The sequence below is a fragment of the Myiozetetes cayanensis genome, unplaced genomic scaffold, assembly GCF_022539395.1.
Source record: "Myiozetetes cayanensis isolate MyiCay16 unplaced genomic scaffold, myiCay2020 scf14, whole genome shotgun sequence".
In the NCBI taxonomy this organism is placed as follows: Eukaryota; Metazoa; Chordata; class Aves; order Passeriformes; family Tyrannidae; genus Myiozetetes; species Myiozetetes cayanensis.
Window position 1 is genome coordinate 12,263,159 of NW_026087048.1, and position 15,971 is coordinate 12,279,129.

Below are 15,971 nucleotides of genomic sequence, written 5' to 3' on the forward strand. Positions count from 1 at the left end.
CACTGCACCCTCCCAGCATCTGTGGAGTTGCCATCAAAGAACAGAAACACTCGAGAGGGTTGCAAGCGGGGCCAGTGCCAAAACTTTCCAAAAGGCACACTTGGACTGCTTTGTTGCCAATGTGTTAACCAAAGAAGTTGGTCAGGTATTTGTAAAACACTGGTATTTTTCAAAGGAGGGGGAAATATCACCAACTTCACATATCTCATCATGTTTAACTAAACACGATGCAGGTTGAATAAATATTGAACATTAAAAAAAATGTTCCCACCACCCTTGAAACCCAGCAACTGAAAATGATCCAGTCCAACATCTGTGATAACAGACCAAAGTACATGGCAGTTTCCAAGTGAGAAACGGAAGGTGAAGACTGAAAAGAAACAGCAACTGCAAAACCCACTTGCACATGCATGTCCAAACACCTGAAATTTCACCCTAAAAGCATTCCCTAATGCTAATCAGGTGTAATAAGTTTGCCTCAGAGTACTAGGCTAAAACTGCTTCCTTATTTTGGTAAAAGCATGTACTGGCCTCTTTAAACCACCGTTATAATTACCAAAGTAATTTAAAAAAAATGCAACTTATTATCACTGGTTTTCCTTCCAGTACTTTCCACCCAAATGGAATGTGTCAGCAGCAGGGATACCACTGGGTCACTGTGTTTGTGTAGGAGTTGCTTTTTGAACCGTTTTATACATAGTTGGCTTCTCCCAACATTTGGGATTTTTCTTTTTCCCCCTCCAGAAACAGTCCTAGAGACCAAAGGAAAACAAAATTCTCTTGGAATGTTTGAGAGATTAAATGTGCCACACTTTTAAAATATGACCATTTGAAAGTACCGATTTTTTGACAGCAGACTGGGTTTTTCTTATTTCTGTGTAATTGTCTAGTGCATGACAGGGCAGGAATGGCACTCTAAGATGCTGCATAGGTTCCCTGTTTCCTGCTCCTAAGTACTTACTGCACTAATTCATTTCCTTCCAAACAGAATGGAGATTGAGGAAGCAGAACATTAATTTCCTCCATTCTACATGTAAGAAACCTGTCAGATGAACAGACTATAAAGCTGAAAATCCACAAACTCCTATGCTTGACACTGCCCAAGTTCAAAGGCCATAGTGGCTGGCACTGTGACCTTCCTGCTATGGGAACAAACAGTCCACAAAAATGTGGGCAGATTTTTTGCTTTGGAACAATGGCACAGCAATGGGCTGGTGTGTGTGGAAATTCTCACCTCTGAAACATCCTCTTCACTCTCCGCAATGCCAGTGGGACCACATAACTTTACTGAAAAACAGGTATCACATGATGATTTGGTAGCTGTCAACAACAAGCCAAATCTCTTCCAAGATTTCACACTTGATGAAAAGATGCCTTGCCAAAACTGGCTTCTTCCACAGTAAAAACAGACCAAAACTTGAAATATTCTGTTCACAATCACTCATATATATTCTATACATGGCAGTATGTTTCAAGAATTGTTCCCTCTTTTTTCAGGGCAACTACAGTGTTGAAGCTTCTGTTTTCCAAAGTCCCTGCTCCCTTCCACTGCAGGTGCAATAATCCTGGCACAGCTGCCTCCAGCCTCCACCCTCCTAAGGAATAAAGTGGGGGCCGTGTGGGTATGTGTGTGTGGGTGGGTGGAAAATCCCATAAAATACTGAGTCAAGTCTCAGACAGTTCTGCAGAGACATAAAAGAATTCAGGACATCTCATATCATGTCTATGGAAACTTTCTGTCTTCCCCATCCTGCCAGCTTTGCTGCATGTTGTTTACTGGATGCCTGCTCATCTTCATCCTACAGGTTGTGATGCTTCATGGACATTCCGTGAACAGAGCTGATGAGGAACCATTGTTTTATCCTGGGATATAAAGCACAAGTAGCTATTAATCTCTCTATAAACAAAATATTATACAACTCATTCCCTACCTGCCCGGAAGGCAACTGTCTGTCTGGGTCAGTCATCCTGTGCTAAGATGTTAAAATCAAAAATACTGAGATCTGGTTTTAATTCTCTGTTCTCTTACTTCCTAAGCTGCTGGGCTGGGCACGTTTCAGAGACAGATGGTTCTTTAGGGTTCACGTACTTAAAAGAGCTCAGAGACAGAAGTAAAAAAAAATAAAGAAATCAAGTGCTGTGAATTGAAACAGCCCTTTACACGCAGAGTACCTTTCTGATGCATAAACCTCTGATAAATGTGCTCTTCAGAACCAAAGGCTAGAGAACAAAGTCCCAAAGGAGCTTTATGACAGCTCCTTGTTTCATTGACTGTCTCAGCAAGGACACAATTCTCCGAAAAAAGGGTTTGTTGTGTGTTTTTTTCATTTTTTTTTCAAGGAGTGTTAAAAGTTCTGGGTAGAAAAGCATCAATCTTTGACAAGTATCTTACTGTGTACAAAAGACACAGGGAAGACAGAGCTGTTGACAATATATGATTGGTATAAAATTTTTGGCACAAAAGCCTACAATACACTTTTTTACCATTTTTTTTTTAAATAAATAGGCTGATCCAATTTTTAAGTGGATGTGCAGAAGCTAATAATGTAGCTTGCTAATATAGTGCAGAAGTCACTCCATTAATAGTTTTGATAATATGTTACTTTTCCATTAGACATGAGTGTTACTGTTACTGATGATGACATTTAAGGCATGACAGAATTATATCTGCCAGGGCAGAGTTTCTGGTTATGCCTCAAGTCAGTCTTTAAATTTCTTTTGAGAATTTTACATGTGAAGCCAAATAGGATTCTCATCCAGCTCTTCTCTGTATCAGTTCTAAATAATTCATGGAGAGTCAGAGTTCAAATCACATTTGCATTCACTTGGCTGGCTGTCAATATGAGAACCACCCCCTCTCTTCCAAGAAAGATCATGTAGAAATCAGAGTTGGAAAAGTGACATGGAAGTATAAGGCAGTTCACAGCATGAAAATCATGTGCCGATTTTCAGGAAGAGTATCTGTTGTAGAGAGAAGTTATCCCTAATCTTTTCTTTCATGTGGTTATTTACACTTTGTTGAGCACTTCTCATCTGTTCAGTGCTGTGGAAAGCTCTACTTTGCTTCGCCACTGGTGAGCCACCGGTCTCTGGCACTGCCCTCTTTCAAGTTGAACACCATTTTTCTCATTTTTACAGACAATTTGACTCTGTCTACAACATCTGCATTTTGTGGCTGTGTCTACAAACTGCTTGGTAACAGAGCTTTGCAGTTGGACAGAAATCTGCATGTGGTGAAATCATCACTGCAAGATAACACATTATTTGAAGGTTCTGCAAGAAAGGTTCCCCAATCCAAATCTCTGCTTGTATAACATGGGGTGATGTTTCCATAACATACACAAACCACATCAAATTGTCACAAAATGCTCTTTTCTTCTCAAAAGGTACCTATCAGCTCAGCTTTTTCTGTGGTCAGTCACCATTTCCATCATAAAGTTCTAATTTTTTGCACTTATAACACATGGCAATAAAAGATCATGCCAAGACTAAACTTGGCATGCAAGTTCTGTCCAGAAGTAACCTCAATTAGGCTTTCTCAGCTAGCAAGTGAAGTGACTTAGTCATTTTTAAATCACTTGAAAATGAAAGCTGTAAAAGTTCTGGCTGTAATCATTTTTTTGCAGTCACGGGTCCACACTTTCATCACCCTTCAACTGTTCAGCTGAAGCAGTTTGCAAGGACACCTTCTGAACCCCGATGTCCTGAGGAGGCTTTGTGCCATGCATATGCTGCTCCCTGCCTTGCCCTAGCACAGAGAGTGAGGCTGAAGGAAGATGTTACAGATGGATTTCTTCATGCTGTCCTGCCTGGAGCTCCGAATTGGAGATAACCTCAGAGCAGAAGAGATAACCAACGTGTGTGTTTCCCATTTGCACCACTGGAGATGATGGGTGCAGGAACAGGGATCTCACAGCCTTGACAAGCACATCTCAGACATATCACGGAATCACTTGGGAGTATTTCCAAGCTACCGTACAGAGCTGTCTATATTTATCACTCTACTCTTTCATGAACTGCTTATGGAGGATTAGATTCATAGAAATCAGTCTTGCAAAGTCCTCTGGAACACTGTATTTTAACAGAAGGACAGTCTACTACAATACTTGCTCAGACATTTTTATACAAGTAAATGTAGCAGAGGAATTCTTCAAAAGTGTTTTTTCTCTGCACTTCAGTCTAAGTTCTGTCTGTTCTCTGCACCATTAGAGATTTGCAGTCTGCAACTCCTTAGAGGCTCCCGCTTGCACGGGGACTGAGCCTGCATCTGAACCCAACATCCACCAAGTTCCATCAGTGCATCATAAGGGCAAAGAGGTCTTTGCTAACAGATGCTCCTGTGGGATCTAATCTTCATCCATTGTGAAGTGATTTGTTTTGCCATCTGCATATTTCCAAGAACAAGGAGGAAAAATGAATTATCACTTTGCATATCTGCCTCATTCTGATTAATCAGGCACATGACGCATGTAAAGACTTGTTGGGAGTACTTTTTGTTGCTGTCAGGCCTCAGCTGCTCTCTTTTCTAGAGCATTTCAAACCTTGCATACACTTCACAGTTCAGCTTTCCTGTTGCTACAATGTGTTAGCAATTAACGTACAACAAACAAGCAGACAATTGTTCCATTTCCAGGGAATAAAATCTCTGAGGGTTTAAATGAAATAGAAACTATGCATCCTTCCCCATATCCTAAGAGTGTAAAAAAGAGCAAGCAATTAACTCCCAAACACACTGTGTGGTTGAGGCCATAGTTAAACTGCAATCTGATATAAATTTTTACGGCTCCTGAAGTCCTGTCTTCTCCTTATCCTTAACTATTCACTTCCTGCTTCTCCTTGGTGTCAGCAATATCCAGAGTTCAAGAACCCCATGGCCAGAGAGCTGTCTCCACCAAAACCAAGGGTTTTTAGCTTAGTTTAGCTTTCAGCTGGGCCAGCCCCTTGATGTGACTCATTGTAGTACCACATAAATGCCAAGGGAGAGGGTGAGGTGAGGTGAGGATTGCATAAGCTGTGTGACTGCCAAAGAAATGCTCATGTGAGCACAGCCCCAGTCCCAGCCTTCCTCCTGGGGGCAGAAATGTGAGCAGGAGCCTGCTTTCTCCACAGGCTTGTTTTCTGTCGCTCCCCTTTGGCAGTCAGTGGCAGCCTCCCAAGTCCTCAGGGTCTGGAGCAGCTTCTCTGGGTAGCAGGACTGCTAAGAGGTGCTGGGAAAATCCCAGCAATACAGCACTAATGATCAGCACTTGTAGCAAGACAAATATAACCAAAGGACACTGCTCCAATCTGCTGCAAGGCAAGTGAAGTTTCTCCTTTGTCAAGATGCTGTCACTGCTTCCCCAGATCAAAGGCTGAAGGAGAAGGTTATAGGGTTGAGAAAATGGACCCTGAGAAGATGAGGAAGAGAGCATAATTAAAAATTATAACATATTGTTACACTTTCATTTGAAAATCTTTTCCCTAAGCAGATCCTGTCCTCCACAGCCAGGGGTCACTAAAAGATGAGGATTTTCCTGCTGCCTGAAGTGAATTTCACTTTGAGCAGGAAAAATGTCAAATGTAGCTGACTTGGCTAGTGGTTTCCACCTCTTTCAAACTCTACACTGCCCTTTGTTCTGCACGAAACATGACTTTGGAAAGCCCAGGGAAACTTGGGGGCTGCCCAAATAGTTTAATCAACACTGACTTAAAGGAAGTGCATTTTCCCACTTGACTTCTTTTAAAATGTCGCCAAGGCACACATTATTTTGGGTCACTGCCATACTTCAGTTAATACCTGTTGCAAACCAGCTACTCTCAGTATGATCTGTGTGATGGGAAGAAAGGTGTAACTGGCTGAATGCACTCTAGAACCACCTTTCTCCCAGAAAGGTATCTCAAAGGAGCAAGAGTGAAGTGCTGAATGCTGTTTATAAACAAACTGAGGCTGGACTGACAGCTCTTCCAGAAGACCGCTTCACTTACTTAATGATACCTTATGGAGTCAAGGAAACACAAATTTAATACAATAAATCCAGAGCTTTCTGTTTATCTATATGCTCCACAGACCAACAGAACTACTAGTATACTTGGTGTGCTTCACCAGCCACATCTTTAAAATAAAACTACTCAAAAAGTTAAGCAGGCAACCCTGCTTTCCTCACACTGCGGGAACGTTCAGCTGTCCATGTACACCAGATTTACAGGTCTCCTGTGTCAATCTGACAACTCTGAAAGATTCAGGCAGGGAAAAGATTTAGCTCTATAAATACTATTGATCTCTTTCCACTGGTTACAGATGAATTCAGTGTAAAAGAAAAGCACATAGCTAAGACTGGAAAAATACAGAGTTGGGTTTTCAGAAGTCCTCTGCATCTGTCTAGTCCTGCTCTAGTTTGAGCAGGTTAAGTCCCATAACTGAGCACTTTTGGAAGTCAAAACACGACTTCACTGAGGCTTCTTGGAGCAAGATGGTATGTATACTAAGATGTATTACAAGCTATAAGAATAAAAACAGAGGTTGTGCTCCTTTGCAAGTCTCGTGGCATGAAATTCAGCTGTTTTGCCCTGCACAGGTTTCCCTAACTGTTCACTTGGTTTTGATCCATCTGGATTTTCACCACAGAATTTTGCTTTGAGCTTACAATGTGAATACATGAAAGTTCTGCCAAACCACATCACATTCAAACCACAGGAAATCATGAATTTGGCACTGTTTTGACATGGAAGCTGTAAACAGTGTGCAGGTTCACTCAAAAGTGGATCACTGTTCTTTGAGTTATGAAACACAACAAAACTTCCAGCAAACCAGGTCAGAATTCTTAACTACTAAAGCAAAGAGAAAATATATGACTTTTGCATGGATCAGGATTTTATTAAATATTATCCCCTAGATTTTTTCCTTTAGTTATAAACATAATATGTGAATAATAAAAAGAGAAGTTGGGTTCCCTCCTTTCCAAGTTTGAATTAAACCAGGATTTAGCTAATTCTCATAGCTATAACGTACACATATCCTATTAAAAAGGAGGTAGTTTCTTACTGGCAGCTTTGAGCATGAATAACCGTAAAAGCCAGAGTTATAGTGGGTATATGAATATGGTTTAGTTTTATGTGCAATATGATAGGTAATCAACTTACTGGTAACTTACACAACTGCTATAGGAGCAAGCCTCCCATTTAAAATCCACTACATTTTCAGTTGCCAAATGTTGGATTTTTTCCCCAGGATTCCAGTTAGCAAACCACAAGGAACGTTCACAAAAATGGAAAAGTCTGAAGTATGATTTTCGATTTCAAATCAAACACTGCCCTAAAAAAACATGTATTTGTAAAGAAGTCACAAGATCATTGAGGATAAAACGCAAACAGCCTAGACATCCAGACCAAGACTGAGAACAATCCAGATTCCAAACCAGAAGTGTGAATGCAGAGCTGTGTGAAGGCGGTTTGACTGAAGTCAAACAAACAGGGAGTAAAATGTAGTCATGCAAAAGAAGATTTATATTACGGCACTGTCTGCAAGAAAACATCTTAATCTTGCTGAATTTCATTTTTACCAGGCTTTTAAACCAGGCATTCTGAATGTCAGGAAAATCCTCTGCAGGGATCCATAATGCACAGAACCATACATCAGACATATCTGACCTGTCATTGAGTTTTCAGAGGTACACAGTTGCTCTCGCAGCTTTTCCACGTCGTCTGGGTGAACCTGCTCGTACAAAGTGCTGCCAAACCACTCAGACTGCGGCTGGTTCAGCACGGGAGTCACAGAATCTGATACGTAGATCACTCTCCCCGTCTCAGCTGCAACTACAAACAGGAACCCATCTGCAGCCTCCAGGATAAGATGTTTCAGTTCCTTCCAAAGAAAGGATTTGATTAGAATGCCAGCAAGAAAAGGGAATTAAATAAAACATCTGTCCCTGTCAAAGAACATTGTTTTCTTGCGATCTTATTAGCTGATCAAAACCTAGACAGAAATTTGCACTCTAGTACTGATGTGAAAGCACAACCAAACTTCGCAGCAAGGCATAAACTGCCGATCTTAATAACAAACAACAGTTTGTTTTCCTTTATTGCCTTTCATCTGGCGATCATCTGGTGTACTTCAGGAAAATCAAGCAACTAATACTCACTGCATATTGCATGATAGGCATCTAACATTACATATTTTTAAAAAAAGGTATTTCAGAGTACAAACAGAGGAAATGAACAGTTCTAACTCAGATTAATTCCTACTAGAATTAATCTAGTAGATTAATTCCTTAATTACATGTCCTGAATTATTTAATTGGAAAGAAACCAACAAGACTTTCTAGTTTGGTTTCCCCTGGCCCTTCTCAGGATGGGCTCCGTGTGTAAATTAAACGGTCACTGGATAAAAGAAAAAGTGTAATGGGAACAAAGAGGGAATCCCCAACCTCCTCCTCCATCAGGGAGCCTGAGCCACTATACAAGAGGTTGCATCACTTCTTGCCTTTGTTTTCCAGCCTGTGCATATTAAGCCCCAGAGATTCAAAGGGTCTAAAGCAACCCTGTCTTTGTCCTTTTCTTTACATGGTCCCCTGCTCATCATCCTGGGTGATTCTGTCCTGAGATACCTGCACATCCACCAGAGATGCAGCACCCAGAGCCCTGACCCCACCTGGAGGACTGGAAGGGGGACTGTAGGCCTTGAAAGACAGGTACTTCTGTCCCTCACTTTCAGACACTGGGTTTAGACACCCAATACCTTGAACTGCACGTGCAAACAGCTGTTTGTGTAATCACCCAAAAATACCACCTTTGCTTAACAGAGTTTGAAAACCTCCCACAGGAAAGGATGACAACTACCACTCCCAGCTCCTGGAAGATAAGCCTTTGGTGGCTCCAGTGACCACCAGAGTTTGTTAAAATACTGCATCTGGAACTCAGAGAGCTCTGGACAACGTGAGTCTCATTCCAAGTGAGACAGCTCAGCAGGGCTAGTTTGCAAGTGGTAGATATTTGCTTACAAGGTGAGGATCAAAAGCTGGTAAACTCTACTAAGAAATGGATAACTCATCTCAAGGAACACTTAACAGACTGTAAACTTCTGCCGCTTTATTACAGAGAAAGAACATCAATCCTGAACCACTAAACAGAAAACCTCCCTGCACAGCTGGACGTGCTGTGCAGAGGATAATATGACCAGTTTTGCAAAAGTTATTAATAAAGATGGAAGTGAACTCAATCATTCTGCAAGATTTAAAAAAAACCCAACAACAACAAAGAAACTGCAATGAGAAGTGACTAGGGAGTGCCACCAACAGCCAATGGAATGGCACAGTCCCTCCAGAAACACACTTCAGGAAAGCCAGAATAAGTGGAGATGCGAGCACTGAGAGGTCAGCAGCAGCTGCTGTCTCTCTCATAGAAAGAAGCATTGCCTCTGGCCATAACTTACACGTGTAAGTGCTTAAATCCTTTCAGCCCACAAAAATGCACATTACACTCATAGGACTTCAAAAACAATGGGGGTGGCAGGAATTTCAAATGCACTCAGTTAAACACAGTTTTCCTTCAAGCACTGGGTGCATCTCCTTTCTCCCATCAAAAATGTAACCAAGGAGTAGCTCAGTACAGCCAGTACAAATGGGATTCATCTCTGCCCAGTTCAGCTGCTGGGAAGTTCACTATTAAGACTAAACAATGTTTTTAACCTTCTTCTAACCCCCAGAGGGACAGGTAGGTCTTTCCAGACTCATTTTTTACTTATTTTAGAGAATCTTTGTCAGTATGGGAAGAACTCAGACCCAAAGGTGAAAATTTCTTTCCGAGAGGGAGCAAGTGCCTTGTTTTTCAGACAGACCTCAATGGTAAGAATGCCAATTTGCTTCTTCAAAGAGGAAGATCTGTCATAGTGTTAAGATCAAGTCCAAACAGTCACCAAAAAATTGACTGTATTCACACCAGAGAAAACAGACATTTCTTGAAATTCTACCTGTTCTGTAAGAAATGAAGGCTTGTAAGCTCCATCAGTGGATTTGTTTCCAGTGCCCCTCATTGATTTCATGTGTGAAACGGCCATCCGAAGAATTGTCAGCTTGTCAGGCTTACGAGCCAAGGCGCTACAGGTGGGCACCATGTCAGACAGCTCGGTGATGTACTGGGTCATCTTATTTCTCCTGCGCCTCTCGATTTCACTGTGATTCTCCCTGAACATTTAGAGAAACACCAAACCAACAGAAAAGAGACATGATCAGTGTAAGAATTCAAATTGGAGGAAACGAATTGTGATACTTTGCACTTCTTTTGCTGTTTGCACCCCAGGAGAGCAAAGCCCTTCACAAAGCAAACCACTATTATCCCTCTAGTTTACAGACAGAAAATCCAGGCCACAGACAGACAAATATGATTTGTCCATAGCTGTGAAAAGAACCCATATTTCTAGTTATTGGCTTGTGACCTCAATCTCTTAACCAGCTTAATCTCCTTTGGCTTAAGGACAAAAACGAAGTAGAAAGATATGAGGAACTGACATCTGCCCACTCCAGCCAAACTCCCAAATTTGCTGAGATGCATCTCACAGCTTCCAGTCCTTGCTCAAGATGTTGGATCTGCTTATAAAAGGTGTCTTTTAGAGGAAACCTCTCACTAACAGCTATATCGGGTCAGCAGTGTCAGCGCTGACTTACAAAAAAACCCCCATTCAATGACACACAGATCTCTAGTCCTGAAATGCTCTTTGGAACATCCCACATCCCTGCAGGGAGTAACTACATGCCTGCAGGATCAGACTGCAGGACTGGGACTATATGGTATAACAGTACATATGAAAAAAAATCCCAATAAATAAATAAATGAGCACGAAAGACAGCAAGTAAACATCTGGCTTGTCAGACACAGACTGGAATTTATGTTCAAGAACAATCTAGCACAGCAGGGAAATAACAATGACAGTACTTGATGCTGCCCAAGTTGGGCTGAGCTCCAATGTTATCATCCTTTAGAGGAAACGCATGACTGAGGTGGTGGGTCAAATTTGAGAATTCTCAAAATGGACAGCCACCAAAATCTTCCAGAAATAAAGATCTGGGAGTTCAGTTTTCCCATTCTGGAAATCATCATTGCTTGATCACTTTAAGGAATCACACCAATACATCTGAAATGGTCCAAGTGGACCTAGAATGCTTCAGTGCCTTGCACTCGTTCTTCTCATACTGTACCTGTCAGGTGGCAGCTAAATACAAGTACACGACAGGTAGATGGTGCTTCAGTTGTCAAAGCAGCATCTTCCACTCATTTCAATGAGCTGAGCATGGCATATTCTTGTGGGATCGCTGGCTGATCCAACAAGATGTGAGAGATGATCACGTGGAGAGTCCACCAGCATTGACTGATGTAATAACACAACATTAAAAGAAACTGGAACATTCTTTAGAGCTGACTGCTATGAAGACTGATCACAAAAGCAGAAGATAGGCTTGGTATACTTTTTGGCTTCTTTTAAGAATGAAGCCTTTTCTTAAAATGCAGTAAATAATCTGAGTTGTTGCATGCTGCTTCCTGACACAGAGGAATGCATGGGCTTGCCCTGCTTTACAATGTGTATCCTGCCCCTGCACATACAAGTGTTTACATGCATGAGGCACTGTCTCCAGAAATACTCCTTGTTAGGGCTACATGCAGGAGTTATCACTCCTACTGATGCCTGTGCTTACTGTCTGATACTCAGGAAACCCAGCTGTGGGTGCCTGCAATGACAGCCCGTGGCTGCTCAGTAAATTCCAGCCAAGCCTCGTCTGAGGCCACTACCTATTACACTGTAATAGTGAACCTTTCATTTCACATGGCTGATAAACAGACTTTGTGTGGGTCTGCACAAGTGTGGAAGTTGGATCATATACACACTCATGAGCAGAAGAGCTTGTGTGACAGTGCACATGTACATACAGCACACCTGTGTACATGTCAGCTCATACATGCAGGTAAATATGGACAAGGGGAAGAAAAAAAGCATTTTTACATGATGAAAGCTTGCTCTAAGTTCAGCATTTTCACAGAAGCAGTGATCAAGAAAGAGAGACAAAGAACAGACATATTCAACATACATTTTACATTTATAAATACATATGACATTGTCTGCCACTAAAGTATTTTAATACTCCTGAACTTCAAAAAAAACAACATTATACAGAGTAAACAAAGAGACTGTAAAGCTTTCTGAGAAGAAAAGAATAACCCAACAGCCCATTTCATTTATGATCATAAAAGCTAAGAAGTAATAGCATGTTAATCTACTGGCTGTGAAAATGTTCCAGAAAACAAAAACCCCGACACTTTCCTGAAATGTGTTCAAATTTAAATCCTTAAAAGAAAAAGAGGGGCTGTGGTCCCCTTCCAAAAGTGTGTGTCCTAGGAATCCTGGCATTCATAAACATGTATACAGAATGATGTCCTAATTCTGTCATTTCTACCTTTGTTTTTAGATGGAAATTTCGGAGGGAGAATAAATTCTGGGATACTGGGGAGCTGATTCAAAACCACTTAGGGTTTGTATTTCTGATTTCAAGTACTTTTGGATCCGCCATCCATTCTGACTTTTGATCAGTCAGAATGGCATCATATAAAGTAAAAATGGGGGCAAACAGTATTTGACTTCCCTTTTTCCTACCTGTGTCAGCAGTCCTTTGATCATCATCCCACCTAAACAAAATAACCAGCTCTCTAAGCTAAGGCACACGTACTGACATTTTTTGGACACGAAATCCCCCTCTTTTCTCTCAGCAGAGGAGCTCTACAGGACACGCCTACCTTGCAAACTTTTCCTTATCACCAGAGATTTGATCACCATCATACCTAGAAACAAGAGATAGGACGTCAGTCAACAAGGGTCACACATTGCATTATAGTTAACACACAGCCAGAAAGCAAAGAGGTTCACAACTGCAAACTATTACAAATAACAGCAAGAAAAACGAGGGAATGAGAATGATACAGCAAAGAAAACACAGAGCCTGATGATACTTCCAAGCCATGCCGATTAAAAAGCTTCATTTGTATATTTAAAAGAGTAGAAGACACATTTCAGTGGATTTATGCAAACACTCTGACATACACTGATTGCTTAGGAAACTTGACAACCAGCACCATTACAGAAAACACCAGTGAGCTTTTATCGACAGCAGCCCATGAAATATTCATTGCTGTGTTGGAAGTGAACGAGCTGTCTCTGTTCCAGCTTGCAACCACAGCTCGCTCCATTCAGCAGAGGGCACTGATGGTCTACAGATAAGACGGGAGGGCAGAGACACGGCTGAAGAGCGATGTGTTATGTAAGGATGCCTTCAGAAAAAAGTTTTGGAGGTACAGACACTGTACTGGTTGTTGTGGAGACCAGCAAAAGTCAGGCAGGCAGGTGAAACTGCTGGGTAAATAGAAGTGAAATTTAAACTGGCTTAAATCCTTAGAAGTAAACAGGTACCTCGTTCCTACACAAATCAACAGAGGTTGGATGCCCAGCCAGGTATGTGCAGTGCACTGGCAGCACCTTTATGGAGGAAATCCAAACCAATGGGACTTTTGCCCTCTGAGACCAAAGCTTCACTATTTCAGAACCATTGTCCCAAAGACAGTCAACAATGTGACATTTCAGCAAAAAATGACATGCTGCTCCTCTTTCCCTTTCCTAAAAAACATTCTAATCATTTGAAATTAGATTTTGGTAGCAGAGTTACAAGAAGACACATCTGTTTGAAAAAGCTCTTACTTTTGGAGAAACCAAATTGCTTGTTCCAAAACAGAAAATGTAGGTTTTGGAAAATACAAAAAATAAAGGAAATGTATTTTCTAAAAGTGAAGGGTATTACTGCTCAAGAATATTTGCAAGATTTTGTATTAGAATTACACCTTTCCAAAATGATGTAATTTATTACAGTAGGCAGTGTATGAAGGTTCCATGTATTAGCTAACGAAGTAATGCAGACTAAATAAGCATGTTTTTCTCTTCTAAAAAACTAATAATGAACTTTTTCTTTTTTTTCTTCTCAAATTAAAACTGAGTTCCTCATGAAGTTTCATATTTTCCTTCCTCATTAAGACTCAAACACTGAAGACAAAGCTTAAGCAAGACTTGAGCCGTCTTTATGTTGTGTTTAACACCAGCACCCTCAAAACATTCAAGTAAAAATGCCACCTTATCCCCCTTGACTCTGCCCAGAGAACAGACTGAGACTAAAAATTTTCAACAAAGAGACAGATTCCATGAGGAATGGCCACACGCCACTATGTGGGAAGCACATGCACATGGCTCCGTGTGAGGATGAGATGCCATGCAGAGATACCTGAGCTGACCTGGAAGTCCCTGAGAAGCAAAGTGTGTTAACTCACGTGGAGTACTGTACTACACCACTACTCCTGTGCTCCCACGAGCCTGGGGCTTGTCTACTCATCCTTCTCTGCCTGACTGGGCTGAAGATGTTATTGCCTCCAACTACTGCTTTTTCACTTCCAGTCTCCCAGCTGACCTTTCTGCACACATCCTCCTTCAGGCACTTCAGTCAAAGCCAGCTGGGTTAGCTTAAACATTTAAACAGCAGTTCTTTGCTAACCAAATAGTTTTGACTGAGATAAGCTAGGAATCAGTCATATGAGCAATGTGGAGAAGGGAAAAGTCAGAGAGAGAGAGAGAGCACAGCTAGAAGAGGATGTCTGAACATAGCCGTGGGTTGTCTCTGCACTGTTTTTCTGCGCTCTCTAAAAAGAGACAATCCGAGGTCTGTACAGCATTTCAGATTTAAATACCAGATTTTGATCTGACATATAAAATCAACTGAGTCTAAGCACATCACAGCATACCTCTCCAATAAAACTAATGGAACTATTGGCTCAACCCACCAACAAACTTTGAAAACCAAAAGCCAGGATGGAGAAGGACCAACACACGTGCACCGCTGTGCCTAGAAACCCTGATGCTTATGCAGGCACAAATCAGGTCCCAATTATCAAAAATCTTGTTCCCTTAACATGTCTCTTCTAGCAAATATTAGGACTAAGCCCTCAGATCAGCAGTTTTAACATAAGCAAGGACTGGAGTAGCCTTTTTATAAATGACATGAGTTCAAGAGGGGTGCTGCTGCTCTTGTCCAGTACATTATGATACAGTGCTACAGCATATCTTCAGCACACTTATCTTTCAGACTGACTTGGAAGATCTTGTTAAACCCTACACTGACAGCTCTGTTTCAACATGGCTGCTGGAAGAGAACTGCAATTACAATTTGGATAATCAGCAGTTACCCACAAGCCTCAAAGTGTCTACACCCCTCACTGCAGCTGCTTGGTTTCTAATGAAAAAACGCAAACAGTGTGACCAGAAATAAAAAGGAAAAGTGAAAAAATGGCAATGATGCTTTACTGTTTATTTCTAGCTTAGAATATTCCACGTTAATTAACATTTATTTTGTCAATTTTTACTATTCAGTTACGCCTAATGGTACATTATGTAAAGCTCATTAATCTTTAAAAAAAACAATCCACCTCTAGGATCTGTCAAACTGCCTTAACAAGCAGTTAACATCTGAAATAAATTAGAAATAAAATTCCATTTTCAGTGGCAGAAAGACAACTTCAGCAATGTCAAATAACCAAAGTACATCTACAGCAGTTGAAATAATAAGCTAAAAATCACAAATTTTCTCATTTCACGTAGCTGCAGAGTGAAATTATGACACACACTGTCAGCTTTATAAGCCAATAACTACATTAGGCAGATTTCTACCAAGATGCCTAATTTGCAGAGGAAGCTGATAAACACAGTAACTAGAATTTGGGTCAAGTTGTTGGCAAGTTCTTCAGCCACATTGATATTGACTTTAAAACATCAGTAGTGAGACAGCTGTCTTTCTTCACTGAGAGAAGTCAGTCATTTGGTTGACTCTCTGTAAATGCTCACCTTGAAAATTTGCTGGGCCCCTCCCCATCTTCATCATCGAAGTCCATTCTGTGAAAGCAAGATTTCCAAATCAGTA

At 41.1% G+C, this 15,971-nt stretch overlaps 1 protein-coding gene across 4 annotated transcripts in view; it reads right to left on the reverse strand.

Annotated features, from left to right (window-relative positions):
- Nucleotides 1-15,971, reverse strand: part of ARNT2 (aryl hydrocarbon receptor nuclear translocator 2) — a 99,092-nt gene that overhangs the window by 52,204 nt on the left and 30,917 nt on the right. For 3 of the 4 annotated variants that reach the window (XM_050309282.1, XM_050309285.1, XM_050309284.1), the window contains exons 3-6: nt 15,896-15,943; nt 12,757-12,801; nt 9,944-10,157; nt 7,627-7,840 (exon numbers count right to left, since the gene is read on the reverse strand). In XM_050309282.1, the coding sequence (XP_050165239.1) occupies nt 7,627-7,840; nt 9,944-10,157; nt 12,757-12,801; nt 15,896-15,943 (521 nt within the window). The remainder of the gene's footprint in view (nt 1-7,626; nt 7,841-9,943; nt 10,158-12,756; nt 12,802-15,895; nt 15,944-15,971) is intronic. The other variant, XM_050309286.1, reaches the window with a different exon arrangement.